Source organism: Eriocheir sinensis, unplaced genomic scaffold, assembly GCF_024679095.1.
Source record: "Eriocheir sinensis breed Jianghai 21 unplaced genomic scaffold, ASM2467909v1 Scaffold178, whole genome shotgun sequence".
In the NCBI taxonomy this organism is placed as follows: domain Eukaryota; kingdom Metazoa; phylum Arthropoda; class Malacostraca; order Decapoda; family Varunidae; genus Eriocheir; species Eriocheir sinensis.
In genome coordinates, this window is record NW_026111161.1 from 216,202 (window position 1) to 242,718 (window position 26,517).

The window sequence follows — 26,517 nt, forward strand, 5'->3', positions numbered from 1 at the left end:
CATGACAGAAGGGGTGACAAGCTATATGAATATGTTTGCTGATGATGCTGAAATAATGAGGAGGGTGGCTAATGAAGAAGACTGTGTAGCCCTGAGCCAAGATCTCGATAGAATAAGTGAATGGTCACGCAAATGGGAAATGACATTCAGTACAAAGAAATGCAGCGTGATGGAGTTTGGTAAGAGCAGTAGACAAATATCGGGGAATTACTTTCTGAGTAATGAAAGAATCATGAAAAAAACAGAGGAAAAAGATCTGTGAGTGACAATAACAGACAAGTTATCCTTTGGAAAACATATAAATAGGATAACTGGGGAAACATACAATCTTCTTAGAAACATAAAAGCAGCATTTACATATCTAGACAAAGAAATGGTGAGGAAACTAATAACATCGATGATACATATGAGACTGGAATATGCAGCATTAGTGTGGTCACCTAGATTGAAGAAAGAAATTAGAAAGTTGGAAAGAATACAAAGAGCAGCGACTAAATTACCGGAAACTCTGAGAGAACGTACTTATGAAGAAAGACTGGAAAAATTGGGACTAACAACACTGGAAAGGAGAGAGAGAGAGAGGGGACTTAATAGCATTACAGTACCCTCTCGAGTTTCATGCTCACTTCGTTCCGTAGGTATAGCACTAAACTCGAGGTATTGAAAACACTGAAAAAGTGCTTATCTGTTCCGACCCGTGGAGATTTTTTATTTATTTATTTTTTTTTTTACATGGGCTATGGCACCGGTAGACTATTCATCTGGGCCTGATGGATGGCCCTGAGATCGTCATGGTACAGGCAATTGTTTATAGTGGCGCTATTGTAATTGGCTCATGCTGCCCCCCGGAGCTCAATTTTTTCCTCCTTTACTCCCTTGTTATCTCAAAATACTTACCTTGGAAAAAGGAAGAAAACAGGAAGAGAAAACGGGTCGTTTTAAAGCCACAGATGAAGCCTCACGATTGGCTGAGCTCTGAAAACATGCTTGTGATTCGCTGGGAGTTCGATGACGTCATCGCCGCGCTCTCCTGGTCAGTGGCCTCGCTGCCTTGGGGCAGTGTCACACTGGCCGTTTTCCTCTAACCATTGTGGCCACTGGCAACGCCCATGTGCCCATCTGGGGGAGAGTTGTCGGTTGTCCATTACATGGTGTCACACTGGGCCTTTTGTTTCCCACCACATTGATGCCAGCTTGGGCAACCGGCCACTCCAACATTTCCTGGAGTGCGTCACACACGGCCAAGGTCAGTTGCCCATCTCTACATCCACAATGTAAACAAAGCACTTGCCCTGTATCAAAATGGCGTCGTCTGCTAAAGTAAGGGCTCTCGTGGCTTGTGCTGCCATTATCCAAGTTATGGACTTGTTGCTGCAGTTAAATGGAAGGATGAGGCTATTGTGGGTGTGGCGTGTCTGAGGTTCCTCCGTGCCAGTTCTCATTGTCACCACTGCGCGTGAGCGGCCAACCCACCCATCTAGACACCGACCACATAAACATGTGGATCGAGTAACAACAAAGACACACACACACACACATGCACGCACACACCAGACTCATCATGAACCATGGCAGATGTTTCTCACAAACAAAAGTGGCTTTGCCATTTTCTAGAGTGTGTTAGAACTTATTTGGTGAGTGGTTCATACAAACCAAACATACCCAATGGCAAGAAGAGAGCAGTGTTAAAGACGACTGCTCTCTTCTTGCCAAGAGCTAGATTTGGTTCATGTGAGCCACTCACCAAATACTGCCTAACACACTCAAGAAATGGTGAAGTCATTTTTGTTTTTCAGAAACATCTGCCATGGTTCCTAATGAGTATGGTGTGCGTGCGTGTGTGTGTGTGTGTGTGTGTGTGTGTGTGTGTGTGTGTGTGTGTGTTGTTATTCGAACAATGTGTTTATGTGGTTGAGCCAAGATGGGTGGGTTGGCCACTCACGCACAGTGGTGACAATGAGAACTAGCATGGAGGAACCACAGGCATGCCACACACACAACTGTTTCTTCCTTCCATTTAACTGCAGCAACAAGTCCACAAGTCGCACAAGCTGTGACAGCCCTTACTTTAGCAGACGACGCCATGTTGATACAGGGCAAGTGTTTTGTTTACGTTGTGGATGTGGATACGGGCAACCGACCTTGGCCGTGTGTGATGCAAACCCGGAAAAGTTGGAGTTGCCGGTTGCCCTAGCTGGCGCGCCAATTCGGTGGGAAGAAAAAAGCGCTGTGTGACACCAGCTTATGGATAACCGTGAACTTGCTCCCGGTTGGGCATACAGGCGTTGCCCATAGCCACAACGGTTGGACGAAAATGGCCATTGTGACACCGCCTTAAGGCAGCATCATAAGGTGAGCGTCGGCGATGACGTCATTGGACTCCCAGTGAATCACAAGCATGTTTTCAGAACTGTCAGTCAATCGTAAGGCAGCCGCCTTCAACTGCGGCTTCAAAACGACCCGTTCTCTCTTCCCGTTTTCTCTCTCTCTCTCTCTCTCTCTCTCTCTCTCTCTCTCTCTCTCTCCATAGCCACAATGTTTGGAGGAAAACGTCCAGTGTGATACTACCTTTAAAGGTAGCATGCGTGATGCCGATGGTAAGTAGACGTGACCCGTACATGTCAAACCAGTGCAAAAGTCAGGGTGATAATGCGTGAAAGTTGGGATGGTAAGAATTTAGGACTAACCACAAAACTCGTTTATCGTGAAACTCGGATAGCGTGAAACTCTAGAGGGTACTGTATACAGGATACAAGAAGGATTGGAGAAATTGGACTGGAAAGACTTAGTGGTACGTGACAGAAGTGTAACAAGAGGCAATAGTAAGAAATTGAAGAAAAAGCAACTGTAGGAGAGACATCAAGAAATACAGTTTTCCATACAGAAGCATAACAACATGGAACGGACTTGACGAGGAGACTGTGTGTGCAAAAACAATTCATGAATTTAAAGCCAAACTGGATAATAAGCATTATGGAGACGGGACAGCACGAGCCTAGTACGGCTCTTTTCCTGTATTTCATAACTAGGTAAATACAACTAGGTAAATACACACACACACACACACACACAAAGAGGAGGACTGGTTGCTGCTCCAGAGAGACCTGGACACAGTGTGGGAGTGGAGCAGGAAGTGGGAAATGGAATTAATACCAAAAAGTGCAGTGTTATTGAATTTGGAAAGAGTGGAATGAAAGTAGAGGGACATTATAAGTTGGGTAAGGATAAGTTAGACAAGAAGACAAGAAAAAGACCTTGGAGTGATGATCACAGAGAACTTGTCTCCAGAAAGACATGTGAATAAAATATCAGCTGAGACATACAACCTGCTGAGGAACATCAGAGCAGCGTTCACATTCCTTGATGAGGACATGGTAAGGAAATTAATTGTGACCTTGATACGCCCTAGACTAGAATATGCATCAGTGGCTTGGTCGCCATCACTTAAGAAACACGTTAGAAAACTGGAGAGGACACAGAGAGCGGCAACAAATATGGCACCAAGGCTGAGACTTATGAAGAAAGATTGCTGAGGCTGAACCTCCCTACATTGGAAAGTAGAAGAGAAAGAGGAAATTTAACAGCAGTGTATAGGGTGATGAATGGTCTAGAGAAATTGGATGGAGAGGACTTTTTGATAAGAGAGAAACTTAAAGAGGAAATGGAAAACTGTTGAGAAAAGGAAATTGTAGAAGACATCAAGAAGAACAGCTTCCCGCAGAGATGTGTTGGGGTCTGGAATGGGCTGGAGAGGGAAGTGGTACAGGCTAAGTCAATGAGCGCATTTAAGGCCAAATTAGACGTAAGTAGTTGGAAAGACGGGACAGCACGAGCATACCTCCGGTCCTGTAAATCACAACTAGGCAACTACGTAACTGGGTAAATACAGACACACTCACTCCATCCTACATAACACTCACCAAAACATCCATGAGGAGCTTGATGGGCAGGATCACTGGGCCCGTCACTGCCGCCACCACCATCGCCAACACTCCTGTGGAAATTATTCCAAGCATAGTAAAGTTGTGTGTGTATGGTAATGGGTAAATTACCATGAGTTATGGTAAAAGCGTATCATGCATCTATAAGCACCGTGCCTTTATTATGATGCGGCAACTAATTGGGCTTAGAGTAGAGGAGTCAGGCAGAGGCTGGAGTCAACATCATCTCCGCTGGTCTTCTCTGATTCAAGTTTTAGCAAAAGTTTTTCACTTGTGATAATTTGTCCTGACTCAAGCAGTGTTTAGAATGTACACACAGATACCTCTCAGGGGAGTGTTCAGTACATGCAAGTGTGTACCTCTCAGGGAAGGGTTTGCTACATACTTAAAGTTTTGTGCCATCAAACAATTATACTCCAGTCATTTGTTTTGATGTATACTTTATGGCTTGAGGAGTATTAAGAAGACTTTGGAATTCATGAATGTAATGTTTTCCATATATGTACAGGTAGCCCTTGAGTTACAACGGATGAGAATTGCCACCCCTTGCACTGACGACCAGCCAGTAATATCGTTAATACACCTGTCCTCCTCCATTCACAGATTCTTTCCCCAATTGCACAGAGGTGGCTGCAGAAGGATTTTTGTGACACACAAACCGTCGTCAGCTGTTGGAGCGCAAACCGTTGCCGCCAATCTTCTCCCGCCTATTTTGAAGGACCAGGAAACATGACAAATTTACCTACATTGTAGGGTCAGGGCCTCAGGATAGGTTTTGTCTGGGGGGGGCTGTGCCAAAGTGAGTGAAAAGTGCCACAGCTGAACTTGCCTGGGCAAATATGGCGAGGAGATATGAAGAAGAAATATTTGAGGCGGAGGGCTTTCCTGTTTCTCGCCAGGCCAAATGTCACCCCGGGATTATGGTCACGAATGAGACGATCAGAGACAGAAGCAGAGGATTCAAAGGAGGAGGTAAGGGGTATGAGGGAGGACTTGAGGAGATTTGTGAACATTTTCAATGACCTGAAGAAGGAACTAGTTGCCAGAAGGGAAAAAGTCAGAAAACTAAGGGAAGAAAATGAAAAACAAAAAAGAGAAGTTCCAGGGCTGACAACATAAAGGCAGTGGTCAAGGAGGAAACATCAAGAAGGGTGACGGGAAGTAGTGACGGCGAAATGAATGTGGAAAATAAGATTAAGAAAATATTTGATGTGGAGATAAATGTGTGGAAAAAACAAAAGGAAAAGGAAAAGGGAGTTTCAATGAAATTCTGGAACACCAAAAAGAGAAAGAAAAATAGAGATGGAGTGTGAGGTTGTTCAAGTAACAAGAAGGCCTGGTTAAGAAACAGCAGGAAAGAAGAAGAGTGTGATAATGATGGGTGTTAGAGAAGAGAAAGTCCCGATGAGGGAAGAGAGAGATAGAGGAAATCAGTGAAGTGAAAGAAATACTGGCAAGCCTGGGTGAAGAAGCCGGAGGGCTGACAGAGAAGGTGGACGAGGTGACAGGACTACTAGGAAAATATGAGGAAGGGAACAACAGACCAATGAAGCTGCCCACAAATGGCGGCTGAGCTAATTATAAGTCAGAGTGGAATACTAAAAGGTAGGGGTGTGGAGTCGGCTACTTCTGGCTATGGGTTAAGTTATTTTGGCAGGAATATTCATTTAACGTGTATTTTTTTGTGTGTAAAAATGTTATACAGTAAAACCCTGATTATCCGAAAGCGGATTATCCAAAATTGATCTGGATAATGCAATTAAAATTTTATTTTTTTCTATACTAAAACGTTATAAAACATCAAAAATAAATAAAAGTAACTACATAATATGTAGTTACTTTTATTTATTTGATATTTTTCAATTTTTTAGTAAAAAAAAAAAGATACATGTACATATTATGTACTATATTAACACATTTAAAATTGATAAGAACAGTTAAAATGAATATGCTTTCTAATACGTATTGCCGAAATAGATTGAAACTAATAGATCAATGTATAAGACAAAAACATTAAACAAACTCTCAACAACACCACGTCGCACCTTCGCCCCAGCAAGGACGTAGGTGCGTGACGAACAAACTACTGCACGACTACTCTCACACCGTACTCTCAAGACAACGACACAAACACGACTCCCTCTCACTCCATGCCACATTCCCTTCCAACATACGAGTTCTTGCGATAATATGAGTCATCATACTGTGTCTCCACCTGCACGATGCATCAAGGTCACACTTGCAAGCTTGCACAACCATTCACAATCGCACTCTGCAACGTTCACAATTCAGATCTGCAACGCTCACAAGTATCAACATACACTGGTCCAGACAAGGAGACACACAGACAAACATACAATAAAACATTTACATCACATGTTTTAAGCGTACTACTTTGTTTAGCGTAGCGTGTGTTTGTTTGGTTTCATTGTTTACATCATCAGTCGGCGGCAGTCGCGTCACACACTTCACACTGGGCAGTCGCATCGCGTTCTACCTGTGCTTCGACCTCACTTCTTTCTACATCACCATGCCGAAAGAAACCGGGAAAAGGAAGAAAGTCGTCCTTACCATACAGCAGAACACAATGCCGACGATCAAACTGGCGGCGATCAAAATGGCGGCCATAAATCCGGATTATCCGAAAAATCGGCTTATCCGAAAGAGGCTTCCCCCCTTCCATTTCGGATAATCGGGGTTTTACTGTATGTCGAATCAGTCTCACGGAGTAGTCGCCGGTTTGACACAAAGTCATTCCAGCGATGTCCCATGATTCTGCGTAGACACTTATTACCAAAGGCATCAATCCGCCTCTTCAAGTCCCCATTTAGTGTCCATGTCTCACAACCATAGAGTAAGACAGGGAGCACAAGGGACTTGAAGACCCGGATCTTCATCCTTCTGCACAATTATCAACAACGCCACATGTTGAGCGAGTCCATAACACCGTGGGCCAGACCAATCCATCGTAAGACTTCCTGGCCAGACTCACCGTTGTTATGAACTACGCTACAAAGATACGTGAAACTTTCTGAGATCTCAACATCCTCACCACACGCATGAACAGACTGTACTGTGTCATCCAGGAAGCCTCCAAACACCTGTACCCTTGGCCTTGGCCCAGGAGACCTCAAGTCCCAAGGGCTTCGCCTCCTCGTGCAGTGCCTCGAGAGCCATCACCAAGACCTCCAACGACTACGCCAGGATTACTGCATCATCAGTAAAAACAAGGTCAGTGACCCTGGTATTGCCAATGGATGCTCTGCAATGACTCTGGTCCACAACTCCGCCCAGTACCCAGTCCATACAAGTGTTGAAAAGCGATGGGGCAAGGACACAGACCTGCCTCACTCCCGCATTCACGGGAAAGAAGCTGGACAAGCACCCCCCCCACTTCACAGCACTCTCTGTCCCAGAATACGGGCCAGTCAGCAGACCAATAGTCGTCGCAGTAATCCCACGGAGTCGCAGAAAATCCCAGAGTGCCTAATGATGCACTGAATCAAATGATTTCTTGAGACCGACATAGGCTGCAAGCATCCCCTGTCGAAACTCACGTCAGCGCTCCACCAGTACACTTCACCACTAACATGCTCATAATAACATGCTCTATAAATGCAGGAAAAGTGCCCTTAGAGTGGAAGAGAGTGAATATTATACCAATTTATAAAAGTAAAGAAAAAACTGAACCACTAATTTATAGACCAGTCTCTTTGACAAGTGTAATGTGCAAGATTTGTGACAAGTATAATAAAAAAACAATGCGTCGATCATTTAGAAAAGGAAAACATGATAAATAAGGGGCAGTTTGGATTTAGAAAATGGAAACCATGTGTCACCAACATAATGTTTCTACTCAAGAGCAATAGACATGGTGCAAGAGAGAGAAGGATGGGCTGATTGTGTATATCTCGATCAGAAAAAAGCTTTTGACAAGGTTCCACACAAAAGGTTAATCTAAAACTACAGAAATGGGGAGGAATGGACGGAAAGGTTATAGAGTGGATGAAGGACTACTTAACAGGAAGATAAAATGAGGATGGTGATTAGAAAAAAGAAATCAAATTGGAGGAGAGTAGAGAGTGGAGTTCCTCAAGGCTCAGTTCTGGCACCAATAATGTTCATAATATATATAAAGGATATGGCGATGGGTATAAAAAGTTATATGAGCCTTTTAGCAGACGATGCAAAGTTAATAAGAAAAGTGAAGATGGAGGAAGACTGTGAAGAACTGCAAAAAGACCTGGATAGTGTATAGATGGAGCCAGTTATGGGAGATGGAATTTAATGCAAACAAATGCCATGTTATGGAAATGGGGAAAAGTAAAAAAAAAGACCGAGAAAAACATACAGGATGGGAGAAGAAAACTTTAAGGTGGTACATGAATAAAAAGATTTGGGAGTAACGATGCAAGACACACTATACCCAGAAAAGCACATAAACAAGTAATTAAGAGAAACCTACAGGATGAAGCAAAATATAAGGGTATCATTCCATTATATGGACAAAGAAAAGACGAAGAAAATAATAACAACACTGATAAGACCAAAACGTGAATATGCTGCAGTCGTGTGGTCGCCTCACAAAAAGAAGGATATCAGAAAGTTGGAAAGGATGCAGAGAATTGCAACTAAAATGGTCCCAGAACTCTTGAATATGACGTATGAAGACAGATTGAGGGACACACTGGAGCAAAGGTAGAGAGGAGATCTGATCACACTGTGTAAGTTGGTAAATAAGTTTGATGAGATGGATAGAGATGATCTCTTCTCAACTGCGAGAACACAGGGGCTGAGAGGACATGGAAAGAAACCTAATAAAAGGAACTTGTTTGTGTGACTTGAAAAAGTAGTTTTCTACATAGAAGTATTAACACATGGAACAGCTTGCAGGAAGAGGTGGTTGAGGTGAGCAGTGTCCACCGTACCCTCTTGAGTTTCGTGCTATCCGAGTTTCGCGATCCTTGAGTTTCGCAGTTAATCCTAAATTCTTACCATCCTGACTTTCACACATTATCACCCCAAATTTTGCGCTGCTTTGACACGTACGGGTCACGTCTACTTATCATCGGCGTCACGCATGATACCTTAAAACGTAGTATCACACTGGACGTTTTCCTCCAAACATTGTGGCTATGGCAAAAGAGAGAGAGAGAGAGTTGTTAACATGTTAACCGCGTTTGAACTTCCTGCCGCCTCCTCCCTGTCGCGTTTGGTTCAACTTGGCGTGGCCTCAACACCACGCGAGCCCCCGACTCGAGAGGAGGTGTGTAGCTTCACTCTGGTTATGAGCCCCTCTTGTGAAAGGTGAGATAGAGAAGATGAAAATAAGGAGAAAGGAGAAGGGAGTGGGGAGGGAGGGTCAGAAAATAGTCAGGTCAGGGCTTTGGTCAGGACATGACCTGACTTAGGTCAGGTCATGTCCATACCTGTCACACACACAGAAGGTGAAATGAAAAGGATGGGGTAGAAAGGAGAGTCAGATCAGGGCTTTGGTGAAAACATAACATGACTCAGGTCAGGTCATGTCCTGACTTGTCACACACACACACACACACACACACACACATCATTAGATGGAAGATACAATGTGTGGAGGAAGGATAGAATGGGCAAAGGCAGAGGAGGAGTGGTGATAATGATAAAGAAAGAGTTATTAGTAAAAACAATAGAATATGGAGAGGGAAAAGCAGAGATAGTGAGTGTAAGCTTGGAAAACAGGAATAGAGAAAGGATGACGATTGCAGTAACATATGTACCACCAAAAACTACATCATGGAGTAAAGAAGATTATGAAAACATGATTGATGACACCATACAGAGTTTGAGGATATTGCTTAAGGCAAACAAAGGAGTAATACAAGTTGGCAATTTCAATTGCAAAGAGGTTGACTGGGAGAAGTTTGAGAGCAATGGTAGTGATGTGGCATGGGGAACTTGAAAACTGTGAATAACAATTCCCATCAACCACCTCTGCAATATGATGGAAAATTTGATGATACAAAGGGTGAAGGAAAGCACTGGGTATACCGTTGTAATTACAGAGAAACTCAAAACTGTGAAACACTATACAAAGACCTGATGGGGAACTTGAAAACTGTGAATAACAATTCCCATCAACCACCTCTGCAATATCTAAACCATGAAATTTTACACAAAAAATATTACCTAAAGGGTAAACACACACACACACCTAAGGAAGTGGTACAGAAGGGAAGAGGTGACAGCTTGAAGGTGGCATACACTAATGTGAACGGGTTAATATCGTCAATGTTAGAAAAAGATTACCTGAGTAAGGAAAAAACAGATGTTATGGGGATTATGGAAACCAAATTGACTGGTAGTATAGATGCATTTAACATGGGGGATGGTAAATATAATGTATGGATGAGAAATAGAGAAAATAAACAGGGAGGAGGAGTAATGCTATTGTTGAAAAAAGAATGGACAGTGGAGGGGGTCACCTATGGCGAAGGGGAAGCGGAGGTCTTAACCCTTTCATTGCTAAACGCTTGCAGCGGGCGTTAGACGTATTTGCTGGTGGCGCTAAATGCCTGCTGCGACCTCCACCCGCACTCAAATCTACCGCTTGTGGGTGTGTTCCAACACTAATTCTCACAACACAGGATTGCCAATTGAGTGGATTCTTCACTAAATTTGGTGGAAAATCATATCAGCCCAGCGCGGCAAATCTACGGACGAGTAACTGGTGGATGTTCTTGCCCAATATAGCGGCATTTTTGCATAGCTTGACCTATCACCTGACTGATTCTTTGACCAAATAGTTGTAAATATTGCAGTTGGCAATACTCCCTTGCCAGAATCTGAAGAAAAAATGTCCGCAGTTCCCTCAATACGGCTGATCATCCCGCACGCACCGACATAAGTATTAACATTCAACACTCCCTGAACGTGCATGTACGTTTGCAAGAGAGGCATACATAACCGACTCCTATAGATCTGGACCTTCTCTTTCCAATGGTGTTTTTGTTTTTTAGCTGTGATGAATAGTTTTTGAGATACAGAGGTTAAAAGAGACCCCCCATTGGGCTCCCCGAGCGCGCCTGAGGGGATAGTCTCGTTGCGAGCTCCTAGCAATGAATGGGTTAAATGTGGGAATAAGACTGCAAAGGGGAGGATGCAGAAATATTGTAGTGGTGTATGTGTCATGCCCCGAGAGCTCATTTTTCTATTTTCCATTTCCTACACGTTCTCTGCGTGTATCGAAACACACGAGAAATTAATCAAGACAAGGTGAGGGTATTCGCCGGCTGCCTGGGATTGAACCCGCGACCAGCGTGACGGGAGAGCCACTCCTTACCGAGTCGGCCAAAGAGGTACCCCACTGGCTAAGTGGGTTATGGGAGGCTCATTCATCAGGCATAGTCGCCGCACTACATATGTCCCTCCAAAAACCAATTCGTGGACAGAAGAATTGTACAAGAAGAAGCTGGAAGACACATTGGATTGCCTAAGGAGATTGCTGGAAAAGGATAAGATTCTGATAATGGGGGATCTTAATTGTAAGGAAGTGTCATGGGAAAACTGGTCAACGGAAGGAAGTGAAGCTTCATGGGGGAACAAGGTTTTGGAATTGGTTATAGATAACGTCCTCACACAGTGGGTGGAGGAAAATACAAGATTCAGAGGAGAAGACGAACCATCTAGATTGGACTTGATAATCACCAGGGAGCCGGATATCTTAGAGGAGATGAACTAGAAGAGCCCTATAGGGAAGAGCGATCACGTACTTATCGAGTACATATTACGAGAAGGAGGTAAAATAATCAGGAATGAGGACTACAGGAAAGAATGATCCAACTTTAATAAGGCAAATTTTGAACAACTTTGGGAACATTTTGAGGAAGCACAATGGGATACTTTTTTTGAGGCTGATAATGTGGAGGAAAAATGGGCTATCTTTCTACGGATTTACAATGAAGGAGTGGAAAAGTGGGTACCAAGGATGAAAGAAGGCCAGAAATCAAGAGAAGAGTGGTACAATAGAAAGTGTGTAGACGCCAAGCAGGAAAAGGAGAAGGCATGGAACTTATGAACTTTACATTTTTGCCCGAAATCGTGCCAAATCTATTCTCCGACTAACCAAAAATTCTTTCATTAATAGAAAATGTCAAAACCTTGCTTTCTCTAACTCTTCCCGTGACTTCTGGCATCTAGCCAAAAACATCTCCTCCAACTTCATTTCTTCATCTTTCCCTCCACTCCTCAGTCCTGACGGCAACACTGCCGTCTCATCTATCTTTAACCCGCCGTCTGCCAGCGCCGTATATATACGGTCTAACCCTATGCCGCGGACAATGCCAGCGCCGTATATATACGGTCTGATATTAAAAAAATCATTATAAATCGAAGTTGAAAGATAAAGCAAAGATATCCCGTAGGCATCACGTTTGAACTTTGGCGGGCTGGGCGCTACCCATGTGAGTCACCCAGCCCCACCGCGCATCTTGTGGCATCGCCCGGCGTCAGTATCTCCCTGTGCTTCACTGAGTGACGACATGGCGCGACCAAGGCTTAGAGATGAAGACATTTGGGAGCTGTTATACAACTGCCCTGAGGATGGGGATGTGTAAATATGTTATTATGTAGTGCGCAGACATGACAGCAACCACAGAAAAATATATAGTGAAAAACACTACAAAAAACGTATGTTTACAAGATATCCGCTACTTATTCGCGTGTCCTATAGCGCCCCCGCCCATCACTGTGCCCATGAACAACGCCCACAGGTTCAGTGATCATGGTGGTAAAAACTCAGAACAATTGGTTTAGTGTGTACGGAGTAACAAATAGTCCAACGAAAACATTCGTTAGTGTTCTGTGTAAAAATAAAGTCTACGGATCCTGCGCATACTTTTTCACGGCCACGACGAGACATAACGGAGGCAAAATTCATCCGTTCCAGGCTTCGGTGAGTACTTATATTGATGTTTTCCATGTTTTTGCATGATTCTGAACCTATCTAGGTAATTTTTGAAAAGTCGAAAAAAAGCCGGCACTGGGGTTGGCTACAGGTCTTCAAATAGCCGGCAGACGGCGGGTTAAGGCTGAACTCTTCTCTCAAACTTTTTCTAAAAACTCCACTCTGGACGATTCTGGGCATATTCCTCCTACTCATCCCCCCTCTGACTCCTTTATGCCTGTTATAAAGATTCTTCAAAATGATGTTTTCTATGCCCTCTCTGGCCTCAATCCTCAGAAGGCTTATGGACCTGATGGAGTGCCTCCTATTGTCCTTAAAAACTGTGCCTCCGTGCTGTCACCCTGCCTGGTCAAACTCTTTCGCCTCTGCCTGTCAACATCTACCTTTCCTTTTTGCTGGAAGTATGCTTTCATACAGCCTGTACCTAAGAAGGGTGACCGCTCCAATCCCTCAAACTACTGTCCTATAGCTTTACTTTCTTGTCTATCTAAAGCTTTTGAATCAATCCTTAACCGGAAGATTCAAAAGCACCTTTCCACTTCTGACCTTCTATCTGATCGCCAGTATGGGTTCCGCAAGGGGCGTTCTACTGGTGATCTCCTAGCTTTCTTAACTGACTCTTGGTCACCCTCTCTTAGCCGTTTCGGTGAAACTTTTGCTATTGCGCTGGACATATCAAAAGCTTTTGATAGGGTCTGGCACAAATCTTTGCTTTCTAAACTACCCTCCTACGGTTTCTATCCTTCTCTCTGTACCTTTATCACCAGTTTCCTTTCTGACCGTTCTATTTCTGCCGTGGTAGACGGTCACTGTTCTTCCCCTAAATCTATTAACAGTGGTGTCCCACAGGGTTCTGTCCTATCTCCCACTCTTTTTCTGTTGTTCATTGATGATCTTCTTTCCAAAACGAACTGTCCTATCCATTCCTACGCTGATGATTCCACTCTGCATTACTCAACTTCTTTTAATAGAAGACCCACCCTTCAGGAACTTAACGACTCAAGGCTGGAGGCTGCAGAACGCTTAGCCTCAGACCTTACTATTATTTCCGATTGGGGCAAAAAGAACCTGGTGTCCTTCAACGCCTCAAAAACACAGTTTCTCCACCTATCCACTCGACACAATCTTCCAAACAACTATCCCCTATTCTTTGACAACACCCAGCTATCACCTTCCTCAACACTAAACATCCTCAGTCTATCCTTAACTCAAAATCTCAACTGGAAACTTCATATCTCATCTCTTACTAAATCAGCTTCCTCGAGGCTGGGCGTTCTGTACCGTCTCCTCCAGTTCTTCTCCCCTGCACAGTTGCTGTCCATATACAGGTGCCTTGTCAGCCCTCGTATGGAGTATGCATCTCATGTGTGGGGGGGCTCCACTCACACAGCTCTTCTGGACAGAGTGGAGACTAAGGCTCTTCGTCTCATCAGCTCTCCTCCTCATACTGATAGTCTTCTACCTCTTAAATTCCGCCGCAATGTTGCCTCTCTTTCTATCTTCTATCGATATTTCCACGCTGACTGCTCTTCTGAACTTGCTAACTGCATGCCTCCCCCCCTCCCGCGGCCCCGCTGCACTCGACTTTCTACTCATGCTCATCCCTATACTGTCCAAACCCCTTATGCAAGAGTTAACCAGCATCTTCACTCTTTCATCCCTCACGCTGGTAAACTCTGGAACAATCTTCCTTCATCTGTATTTCCTCCTGCCTATGACTTGAACTCTTTCAAGAGGAGGGTATCAGGACACCTCTCCTCCCGTATTTGATCTTCCTTTCGGCCACCTCTTTTGTTTCTTTTTTAGGAGCAGCGAGTAGCGGGCTTTTTTTTTTATTATTGTTTTCTTTTTTTGTGTGCCCTTGAGCTGCCTCCTTTGTTGGGAAAAAAAAAAAAAAAAAAAAAAAAAAGGAGGATGGATCTATGGAATAACTCCTTATGAAACAATTTTTTTTGGCAAAAAAAAAAAAAAAAAAAAAAAAAAAAAGTGGGGGGGCATAAACACGCTACAATTATGGAATATATACACTTACTAGGCTACATATTATGCATGTTTGTAGCTTACATAAAAGTAACTCCTTACAAAACTGAATGACTTTTCTGTTTCTATTTGCAGCTTTCATAAAAAAACAATACATTATGCACTGTATACACTTCTACTATATATTACACATGTTTGCAGCTTACATAAGAACAACTCCTTACAAAATTGGATGATTTTTTTGCCTCTCATCGAAGACGGCTCTTATGATACCGCTGTTACTGAAATTTCCCTTATACGGTGGCTCAGTGCGCTCCCTGAGATTAGGGGTAGAGGAACAGGGGCCTGCTGGTGCGCTCCCTGAGATTAGGGGTAGAGGAACAGGGGCCTGCTGGTGCGCTCCCTGAGATTAGGGGTAGAGGAACAGGGGCCCGCTGGTGCGCTCCCTGAGATTAGGGGTAGAGGAACAGGGGCCTGCTGGTGCGCTCCCGGAGAGTAGGGGTCGAGGAACAGGGGCCTGCTGTTGCGCTCCCTGAGATTAGGGGTAGAGGAACAGGGGCCTGCTGGTGCGCTCCCTGAGATTAGGGGTAGAGGAACAGGGGCCTGCTGGTGCGCTCCCTGAGATTAGGGGTAGAGGAACAGGGGCCTGCTGGTGCGCTCCCTGAGATTAGGGGTAGAGGAACAGGGGCCTGCTGGCACGCTCCCTGAGATTAGGGGTAGAGGAACAGGGGCCTGCTGGTGCGCTCCCTGAGATTAGGGGTAGAGGAACAGGGGCCTGCTGGTGCGCTCCCTGAGATTAGGGGTAGAGGAACAGGGGCCTGCTGGTGCGCTCCCTGAGATTAGGGGTAGAGGAACAGGGGCCAGCTGGTGCGCTCCCTGAGATTAGGGGTAAAGGAACAGGGGCCTGCTGGTGCGCTCCCTGAGATTAGGGGTAGAGGAACAGGGGCCTGCTGGCGCGCTCCCTGAGATTAGGGGTAGAGGAACAGGGGCCCGCTGGTGCGCTCCCTGAGATTAGGGGTAGAGGAACAGGGGCCCGCTGGTGCGCTCTCTGAGATTAGGGGTAGAGGAACAGGGGCAAGCTGGCGCGCTCCCTTCCTCCACGCATCCGGACACGGGGAAATCATTCTCAGCATGTCTCTCCATCATGGTGGTCTGTAGTGCTCTGGGAGGTGGCGTGAAACGTAAGAGGGATTGCCATCAACCAATGGACACAATAATTACGTCACGGGAGTACAATTCTTGGTGGGACAGCAGAGGGCGGGAACTCCCGTCACCCAACACTCTCCGCCCGAGCGGGAATTCCTGTCACCCGACGCACACGGGTTAAGGAAAAGTTGGACAAATACAGATATGGAGACGGGACCACACGAGCATAAGCCCAGGCCATGTAAAACTACAATTAGGTAAACTAGGTAAATACAGTGGCGATGAAGATAATGAGTGAGCTGAGAAGGGAGAGAGAGGAGGACAAGAGAAAGATAAGTGATTTAGAAGCAAAAGTGGGGGAGCTTAAGATTCATCTGATAAAATGCTCTGAAGGGATAAAGGAAAGCGTGGATTCGGTGGAAAAGTTGAATAAAGAGTGGAATAAGTGGGAGGAGAAGCGAAACGATGAAAAAGTGGAAGTGGAGCAGAGTTAAGAATGTGGAACAAAAAGTTGACAGTGGTGGAGATGATGCAAAGTGGGAGTGTGCAGAGCTTTAAGGCAATTGTGGAGGGGCAGTTGGAGGAGAGGATGGCTGAGAAGGTGGCGAAAGTAATCAAAGAAAATGAGGCACTGGTAAGAGGCACGGGGGAGAAAAATAAGAGTGTCATTGTGTTCGGTGTAAAGGAGGAGAAGACCCCAAACAAATCTGCGAGGGAAAACAACTTGAAAGGTGTAGTGAAGAAGGTCATGCAGAGGGTACAAGAAAAGGGAAGAGACCTGGTGAAAGAAATAGATGACTGTCATAGGATTGGAAAATACAATGGAGAAAGAGATAGACCAATTAGGATACAATTTAAGGCACAGAGCGAAGCAGAAGAGGCCCTGGCAGGAGCTTGGAAGCTAGCGGGAGAAGAAGACACCAAAATGATGTGGCTGAGGAAAGATCTGAATGAACAAGAGAGAGACAAGTTGAATGAACTAAGAGGTGAGGTTCGTGATTTAAATGAGAAGAGATCAGAAGAAGAAAAGGAGTTTTTTTTGGAGAGTAATGGATATGACAGTGAGGAAGTGGTTCATAGGGTCGGGAGGAAGGAGGGAACGAAACTAACAGAAAAGGAGGATGGATGGAAAGTGTCATATACGTCCGAATATTAATAGAATGGTTTCATCAAGGAAAGAGTTTAACGACTATTTGAGAGACAGAGAACCTGATATTGTGGGGCTGACAGAAACTAAGTTGTGTGACCCAATTGAGGTGGTGGGGATTGGAGGTGCATAAAATTTATGGAGGAGAGACAGAAAGAGAAAACAGGGAGGAGGTGTGATGTTGATGGTAAGGAAAGGCATTAGGGTGGAGGAGGTGATTGAGGGTGAAGGCTTGGCAGAGGTGCTGAAAGTGAAAATTGTGGGTGCTGAAGGAAGAAGAAGGCAGTATGTAGTAGGGTATGTGCCACCAAGAGCCAATGCATGGAAGGCCCGAGAATATGAACAAATGATACAAGACACAGTGAGTTGCCTGGTTGGAATATTGAATGTGAGAGAATAATTATAATGGGTGATTTCAACTGCAAAGAGGTAGAATGGGAGGATTGGCAGATGCAGGGAGCAGAAGAGTCGTGGGGAGGAAGACTCCTGCAATTGGCAATGGATCATGTGCTGACTCAGTGGATTAAGGAAAATACTATATTCTGGAAAGGAGGCGAGGCATCAAGACTTGACCTGGTATTTAGCAAGGAACCGGAAATAATAGAAAATATTAAAACAGATTGTTCAATAGCAAAGAGCGACCATGTGGTTGTGGAATTTGAAGTAACAGAAAAGAGAACGATTGACCGAAAAGAGGATTACAAAATTGGGAGAAGCAACTACTGTAAGGCAGGCTTTGTTAGCATGAGAACCTTTTTTGAAAATGCAAATTGGAGTGGGCTGTACAAAGCCAAGAGTACACAAGATAAGTGGGAAGAGTTTTTAAAGCTGTACAAGGAAGCCAAAAATACATACAGTATGTCCCCAAGGTAACCAAAAGGGATGTTGGTAAAAAGGAATGGTTTAACAAAAGATGCGAGGCAGCTAGAAAGAGAAAGGAGGAAGCTTGGAAGGAATGGAGGAGACGAGAAGAATCAACTCGTGGAACGATTTCAAACAAGCAAGGAATGAATATACTAAAATTAGAAGAGAAGAAATACGGAAATATGAAAAAGATATAATAGATAAGATAAGATAAGATAAGATAACTTTATTGTCACATTGAATACGAAATACAACATGAAATTTGTTTTGGCATTGAGCTCATCCATACGCTAAAAATACATATTTTGCATTAAAGATACTGAAAACAGTACATTAGTCACAATATCATACCAGTCATTACCTTTATACACTTAACTAGGTTGTATTTATTTACACAGTTAAGTCCTTAGATGGTTGTACAGTTTTATACTCTTTGGAACAAAAGAATTTTTAAACCTACTTGTGTGTTGCATAGGGAATGCTAATCTCCTGCCTGATCTAAGAAAGGTATAGTGACAGTTCAGTGGGTGATTTATATTGCAAAGACCAACCCAAACTATTCTATAGACATGTGAACGGCAAATTAAAGAATAAAGAAACAATCGATAAACTGAAAATGGATGGAACTACATATGAGGACCCAGCAGAAATGGCAGAAGTGATGAACAATAGCTTTCATGGAGTTTTCACATAAGAAGACGAATTCGTACAACCACCGGGCTGGGAAAGAGGAAGGGTTATGCAGGAGATACAGTTAACGGTGCAGGAGGTCAAGGAAAGCTTGAACAAGCTGGATGTAAGAAAAGCGACGGGGCCGGATGGAGTATCAGGGTGGATCCTGAAAGAATGTAGTGAGCAACTTGCAGAGAAACTGCACTCCATAATGAGTGCCTCCCTGAGTGAAGGAAGGGTACCACAGGATTGGAAGAGAGCAAACATAGTACCAATTTTTAAGGGAGGAAGGAGAGAGGACCCATTAAATTACAGACCGGTATCACTCACTAGCGTGGTTGCGAAGATATGTGACAGGATGGTTAAAAACAGGTGGTCGGATTTTTTAGAAAGGCAAAGAATTATCTCGGATTGCCAGTTTGGATTCAGGAGAGGGAGATCGTGTCACCAACTTGTTATGTTATTACTCAAGGGTGACAGATTCAATACAGGAGAGAGAGGGCTGGGGGGATGGAGTGTACCTGGATTTGAAAAAGGCATTCAACAAAGTACCGCACAGAAGACTAATTTGGCAAATTAAAAATAGGGGTGGAGTGGGTGATGGACTGATTAAGTGGCTGGAGGACTTCCTAACTAACAGGGAAATGAGGACAATAATCAGGGACAGGGTTTCCAACTGGTGCCCTGTGATGAATGGGGTCCCACAAGGTTCGGTGTTGGCACCAATAATGTTTGCTGTTTATATAAATGATATGGTGGACGGAGTGACCAGCTATGTGAGTTTGTTTGCAGATGATGCAAAGCTATTGAGACGAGTCAATGATGTGAAGGACTGTGAGGCATTGCAGAGGGACCTGGATATAATATGGGAGTGGAGTGGTACATGGCAGGTGGAATTCAACCTTGGGAAATGTAAAAAATAGAGTTTGGTAGGAGTGGAAGATGTGAATATGATTATAAGATGGGAAGTGAGATAATATGCAGAGGAATGGAAGAAAAAGATTTGGGAGTGACTATCTCAGAGAACATGTCACTGGACAAACACATCAACAGGATAACGGGACAAACTATGAATTTGCTGAGGAACATAAGGACGGCATTTGTGTATTTGGACGAAGAGATGATGAAGAATATAATAGTTACAATGATAAGGCCAAGGTTGGAGTATGCAGCAATGGTCTGGTCTCCTCACAAAAAGAACATAAGAAAGCTGGAAAGAGTGCAGAGAGTGGCAACTAAGATGGTACCGGAACTTAGTGATCAAACTTATGAGGAGAGACTCAATAGCATGGGGCTCACAAACCTAGAGAGATGAGAAAGAGGAGACCTGATAGCAGTGTACAAAGTGGAGCATTTGGACAGAGAGGACCTGTGTGTGTGTGTGTGGAATGAGAGAGAAATGAGAGGACATGGAAAGAAGTTGAGGGCGACCACGTGTAGGCGAGATGTGAAAAAGTTTAGCTTCCCAAACAGAAGCATTGAGCTGTGGAATAGACTGGGGGAGGAGGTGGTTTGTGCAAGAAACATTCATGATTTTAAGGAAAAATTGGATAAGAGTGGATATGGAGACGGGACAGCGCGAGCGTATCTCTTTTCCCGTATGTCACAACTAGGTAAATATACACACACGTCACACACACACACACACAATTAGCACACACTCACTCCATCCTACATAACACTCACCAAAACATCCATGAGGAGCTTGATAGGCAGGATCACTGGGCCCGTCACTGCCGCCACCACCATCGCCAACACTCCTGTGGAAATTATTCCAAGCATAGTAAAGTTGTGTGTGTATGGTAATGGGTAAATTACCATGACTTATGGTAAAAGTGTATCATGCATCTATATGCACCGTGCCTTTATTATGATGCGGCAACTAATCAGGCTTAGAGTAGAGGAGTCAGGCAGAGGCTGGAGTCAACATCATCTCCGCTGGTCTTCTCTGATTCAGGTTTTAGCAAAAGTTTTTCACTCGTGATAATTTGTCCTGCCTCAAGCAGTGTTTAGAATGTACACATGTAAAGCGGGGAAAACCAAAACAATAGATCATCTTAAATATTTAAGATATTAACTGTGAATCATGTGATGGTGTGGCGCAGGGCAGACAGACAGACAGACGAACCAGTGGTGGGTCAGCATCGCGTGATTCTGACTCATCGTGAAGGTGCCGAATGATTGTTAGTTAGTTTTTTTTCTTTTTTATCACGGGAAACGAAGGGAAAGAATTTTTCACCTAAGTCACATGGGAGAGAGAAACAGCTGTCTCTGAACTCCTTCTGAGTTAGCGGAACAGGCCAAGTATCTGTAACTACAACCACTGGTAGTATGCTAGGTTAGCCGGCGGCCACGCCACAGGGGGGAGGGGAGGCGAGTATGGAAGGCGTTGAGAGCCGCCTATCAGACAAGCTCTGGCCTCTCCTCACGCAGGTATGTGTGAAATTAACTCCTACGGACAGTGACTATTTAGTGTGTTACAATGTTATTATTATTCCTATAACGGTTAACTGAGTCGAGCTCTGGCCTCTCCTCACGCAGGTCCTCTACTGACTGGCGGCTACCCCCTTGTTGTGTAGTAAAATACATAAAGTTCCCCCTTGTTGTGCCGATCCATGATCACCCTCTGGTATCTTAGACCCGCACGAATGTCTCATCCCATGATTAACTCAGTAATAGAAAGGGAGAAATTTTTAGTGTCATTTGTATAGTCCAATGTTTGTGTGGATTCATGACCACCTTCTTGGTGTCTTGAACCCCCATGACTACCTTGCTTCCATGATCATCCCTGTGAACACATATTGGTGGTAGGAAACATTTTTCTGTAATAATTATGTATCATTGAACCCTGATTAGGGTAGCTTGTTATTTAGCAACGGTTAGGTGTTTAAGCTATGGCCAGTGTACCATATCTACTATATAGTTGTAATAGTCTGAAGAGATGAGTGAGCCCTTTAAGGTGAATAGGAGTGATGAGTGATAATTATTAATTAGGACTGTTACTTAACTTCAGTAAGCTCACTACCATTACCAACTGAATGATGAGTTGTCATAATATTGTTACTTAACTTCCATAAGCTCACTACCATTACCAACTGAATAATGAGTAGTCATAATATTGTTACTTAACTTCCATAAGCTCACTACCATTACCAACAGAATAATGAGTAGTCATAATATTGTTACTTAACTTCCATAAGCTCACTACCATTACCAACAGAATAATGAGTAGTCATAATATTGTTACTTAACTTCCATAAGCTCACTACCATTACCAACAGAATAATGAGTAGTCATAATATTGTTACTTAACTTCCATAAGCTCACTACCATTACCAACTGAATGATGAGTTGTCATAATATTGTTACTTAACTTCCATAAGCTCACTACCATTACCAACAGAATAATGAGTTGTCATAATATTGTTACTTAACTTCCATAAGCTCACTACCATTACCAACAGAATAATGAGTAGTCATAATATTGTTACTTAACTTCCATAAGCTCACTACCATTACCAACTGAATAATGAGTTGTCATAATATTGTTACTTAACTTCCATAAGCTCACTACCATTACCAACTGAATAATGAGTAGTCATAATATTGTTACTTAACTTCCATAAGCTCACTATCATTATATACCAACATAATGTGAATAAACCTCATAATTTAACCTTTGTGTTGCGTCACCCTAACAACTATGTAGCTCACTTGATAGGAATATATTAAAACAGAGGATCGAGGCTGAAGGCAACAAACAGGTGCGCCAGTCTCTTCGGAGCCGTGGGTTGGAATCCCACAGCTGCAACTACTGTCATGCCCCGGGAGTTTATTTTCTCTTTTTCTATTATCCAACACGTCCTCTGCGTGCATCAAAACACACGAGAAATTAATCAAGACAAGGTGAGGGTATTCGCCAGCTGCCTGGGCTGGGATTGAACCCGTGACCAGCGTGACGAGAGAGCCACTCCCTACCGAGTCGGACAAAGTGGGTTATGGGAGGCTCATTCATCAGGCATAGTCGCTGCACTAGATTTTCATACCGGGAATTTCGTAAACTCTATGTTCACCCCCACCTGGCAGGGTTACCCAAAGGAAGCTCAGGAAATGGTCATCGCCATAGGCCTAAGGAGGTGCACCCAGCAGGAAAGTGGCTGTACCCAGCCCCATCACAGCTTGTGTGGAACCCCCGATTCTTGCCAAGAATTGGGGGAATTCTTTAAGATTTGGGAAATTCTTGCTTGGCCCACGGTAATTCTTGACTAACAGATGATGGCTTAGCGCCGTCTCAGTCCATGTTGTAAACTCGCAGAAATAGCATGCGTGTACTTGTGTCTGATTGCATTTGTGCTTTGGTGTGCGATCTTTGTGTTTCCAGCACAACAGTGTGAGTTCTTTGTGCTTTAACAATGTCCCCCAGAAAGATGGTTGAAAGGGATGGTGCTGCAAAGAAGAAAACAGGAACGGTGGATACTATGCTGGCAACAGGAACGGGGTGTGAGCCTCAGCGGCTTACATGCCATCCTGGACGTGACTGACTCTTGTTCACCCTCCATCTTGGACGGTAGGTCAGGTTGGATTCACACTGGTGGTCGAATGTAGTTCCGGTGCCTTGAGAATAGGGAAGCTGTGGCTGCTAAACCCCAGGGTGAAGCCTACACCTTGAGCGTAGTTAGTGGTTGCGGGAGCCTCCCTAACCCCTTCGCGCCGGATGTTCAAAAAGGCTGATATACGGCGTGCACGGCCGAGCGTGGGAAACCTGAGCCGGCATGTATCTGCTTGTTGCCTCCGTCTATTATGCTGCTGAAAGCCCTCATTACATGTATCCCGTATTTGCAAAGCAGCATACACGACGAGTCAACATATACCTGCTATGCATAATATAAATTGCGTCAACATGAAAAAAATAAAAAAAAAAAAAAAAAAAAAAAAAAGGGGGAGAAAGAAATAGAAAAAGCAAATACAACTCTGTTATCATCAGTCAGAGAGCTGCCAGATACTCCTTTGTCATCACTGACAATGTATGTGTGTACGTGTGTGTGTGTGTGTGAGAGAGAGAGAGAGAGAGAGAGAGAGAGAGAGAGAGAGAGAGAGAGAGAGAGGTGGGCGAGATGCACCGTTGCCAGATTATCGTACTCAGAGCCTCGTATTTACCTATTTCTGAGCCATAGCAATTGCCAAAAGACACCAATAATTAATTATTTTACAGATATCTATTTATATAGGCAGTTATTGGGGTCGAGGAGACAGTTTTTGGGTCGGAAATCGGCAAAAATAGGAGGCTGAATACAGCAATCTGGCAACGTTGGCGAGACCTGATGGTGTCGGCGCCTCGGTGTCTGAGAGAGAGAGAGAGAGAGAGAGAGAGAGAGAGAGAGAGAGAGAGAGAGAGAGAGAGAGACTAAGATTTTAGAGACACAAGGCGGGAAGAAGGCGGTGCATACTGTAGCTCATTTTTTGTGATTGGTGGGAACAAGGATGGTGGGAGGAGCAATAGGATTTCAAGGACAGCATACGGCGTCTTTACTTAGTAACCAACACAAAGTACGGGACAACTCAATAGAAGAAGAAACAATAGAAATATGACGCCTACGTAGGCGTCATCGTATATGCTACTGGGGCTTCATGACGCCTACGTAGGTGTCATTGTATTGAAGGGGTTAACCCCATCGAGAACCTGTGGGCTTTGATGAAAGCCCACCTACGGGGTCGCAACACTTCAAGCATACCAAATCTTATCGCCGAGCTGCAAGACATCTGGGCAAACCTGTCCCCCAACCTCCTCCAGAACCTTGCCCTCTCCGTTCCCCGACGTCTCCAGAGCTGCATGAAGAAGGGATACGCGACAAAGTACAAGAGGTAGAGTAAGTACCCCATAAATACAATTTTTCTATTGTTTTGTTCACGTGTATGCCACGGCGTGTGGCAAAAAACTGCTCACGCCAATTTCAGTGGCGCTGACTGTATATATACAGGTATGGATGAAAGTCAACAGCGTCTATACAGAGATGATTTTTTTTTTTTTTTTTTGGTAGTACTTACATCTGTCCTGCCGCTGGGAAGGGGTTAATTTCAATGGGGAAATTAGCTTTGGTTTACGAGTGTTTTGGTGTGCAAGCAAAATTCCAACACAAACTAAACTCGAAAGCTGAGGTAAGACTATTTCAGTACAAGGACACTCAAAAGGATCCAAAAGATTGAAACTAAGATGGTACCAGAACTAAACCTGCCATACAAGACTAGATTAGAGGAACTGGCCTTACCAACACTGGAAGAAAGAAGAGAAAGAGGAGACCTGATAGCACTGTGCAGGAATACAAGAGGAATGAACGTGTTGGATAGAGATGATGAAGGGGGAGGCAACTAAGAGGACACAGCAAGAAACTGAGAAAAGGGACTTGTTTGAAAGACAAAGAAGTACAGTTTTCCACACAGGAGAGCGGATACATGGAATGGACTTAGCAATCTCTTGTCCTTCTACAAATAAATTTTTTGGAGGGTTGAGAGAGAGATGAAAATTATGATAATCTCTCTTCTTTTTAAGCGTTTGACAAAGTTCCTCACTACCAACGATCACCAGAATTTAAAATTACAGGCAGGAGTAGAGGTAAAAGGGTTTTTTGAACTGGGTCAAGCGGCGCATAGCAATAGGAAGAGTGCAAATCAAATGTAAAAATTGGAAGCTGGGATTGTGTTGCAGTGGGGTCCACAAGGTTTCGGTATTAGGTCCACTTTTTTTTTTTAATATCTTAATATCAATAATAACACGAATTAGTAGTGATGTTAGTAAATTTAATAATAGATCGGTACAGAGTAAAGTGAGTGAGATCAGGACACTAGTATTCTCCATCCAAGGTGAACTCAACAGATTAGACTGCTGGTGATAAATGGCAGATGGAGAGTTCAAAGTAGAAGTTTCTGGTGTGTAGAGGAACAACCCCTCACATAACTATTGCTTAAAATGATAACTCCATAAGTAGGTCTGGAGTGCGAGAGGATTTAGGGGTGGGGGAGCTCTGATCTCCATCTCCGTCCAAGGCACAAACAATTCAAGCAAGCTATCCGAGCTAATAGGGTACTTATTTTATTTTTCAAGGAGAAGCGGGCAAGAGAAGCCCCGGGTTCTATTAGCATTAGTTTAGCCTCATCTTGACATCTTGACTTCTTTCATCACTATCTGGTCACCCTACTATAGAATGGATATCAAATCTAGAGAATGGGAGAGGAGGAGATGACTAGTTCAGGTTGAGAAAACTTGCCATAAAAGGAAGACTCAAAACAGTAAAACTTGCATTCTCTAGGCAGAAATAAGGTGTGCGTGGAGACATGATCGAGGTTTATAAATGGAAAAAGGGCTTAAGTGGTGGATCATATAGGTTTTTTTGTGAAGAAGAGAAACAGTAACACGGTTTAAACTGGTTTTGGTTAAATTCATTCAGGATTAACATAGAAAAATGAAAAATTAATAATAGGGTTGGGTGAGTGGGGAATAAGTGGAAGTGTGGAGTGATAATGGAAGGTATTATAAAAAAAAGTAGAATTAGATAATTCAAAAGATAAATATATGGACAAATAGTGGGCTTAGGTAGGTGGGTGGAGCTAGAAGGCCACGGGGCACTGCCTCTGCCAGACTGCCTCATGCCTCCTCCTGCGCTATGACATTGTTGAAGCAGGCAGTGTCCATAAAATGAAGGAAAAGCTGGACAAATACAGATTGAGCAAATACACACACTAACACATATACACTCACACACACACACACAGATAATAAACAGCCATTGAGTCATGTTAATCGAATATTCGGTGATACGTATAACATG

General features: G+C 43.8%; 1 protein-coding gene across 25 annotated transcripts in view; it reads right to left on the bottom strand.

Moving 5' to 3' along the window:
• The window catches only part of LOC126990579 (uncharacterized), a 277,009-nt gene that overhangs the window by 153,612 nt on the left and 96,880 nt on the right, over window positions 1-26,517 (bottom strand). For 4 of the 25 annotated variants that reach the window (XM_050849212.1, XM_050849211.1, XM_050849210.1 and 1 more), the window contains one exon: window positions 20,381-20,454. The exons of 16 other annotated variants lie outside the window; for them this stretch is intronic. In XM_050849212.1, the coding sequence (XP_050705169.1) occupies window positions 20,381-20,388 (8 nt within the window). In that variant the 5' untranslated portion in view covers window positions 20,389-20,454. Of the gene's footprint in view, window positions 1-3,920; window positions 3,995-20,380; window positions 20,455-26,517 lie in introns of all 25 variants that reach the window. 5 more of the 25 variants (XM_050849209.1, XM_050849206.1, XM_050849201.1 and 2 more) reach the window with 2 other exon arrangements.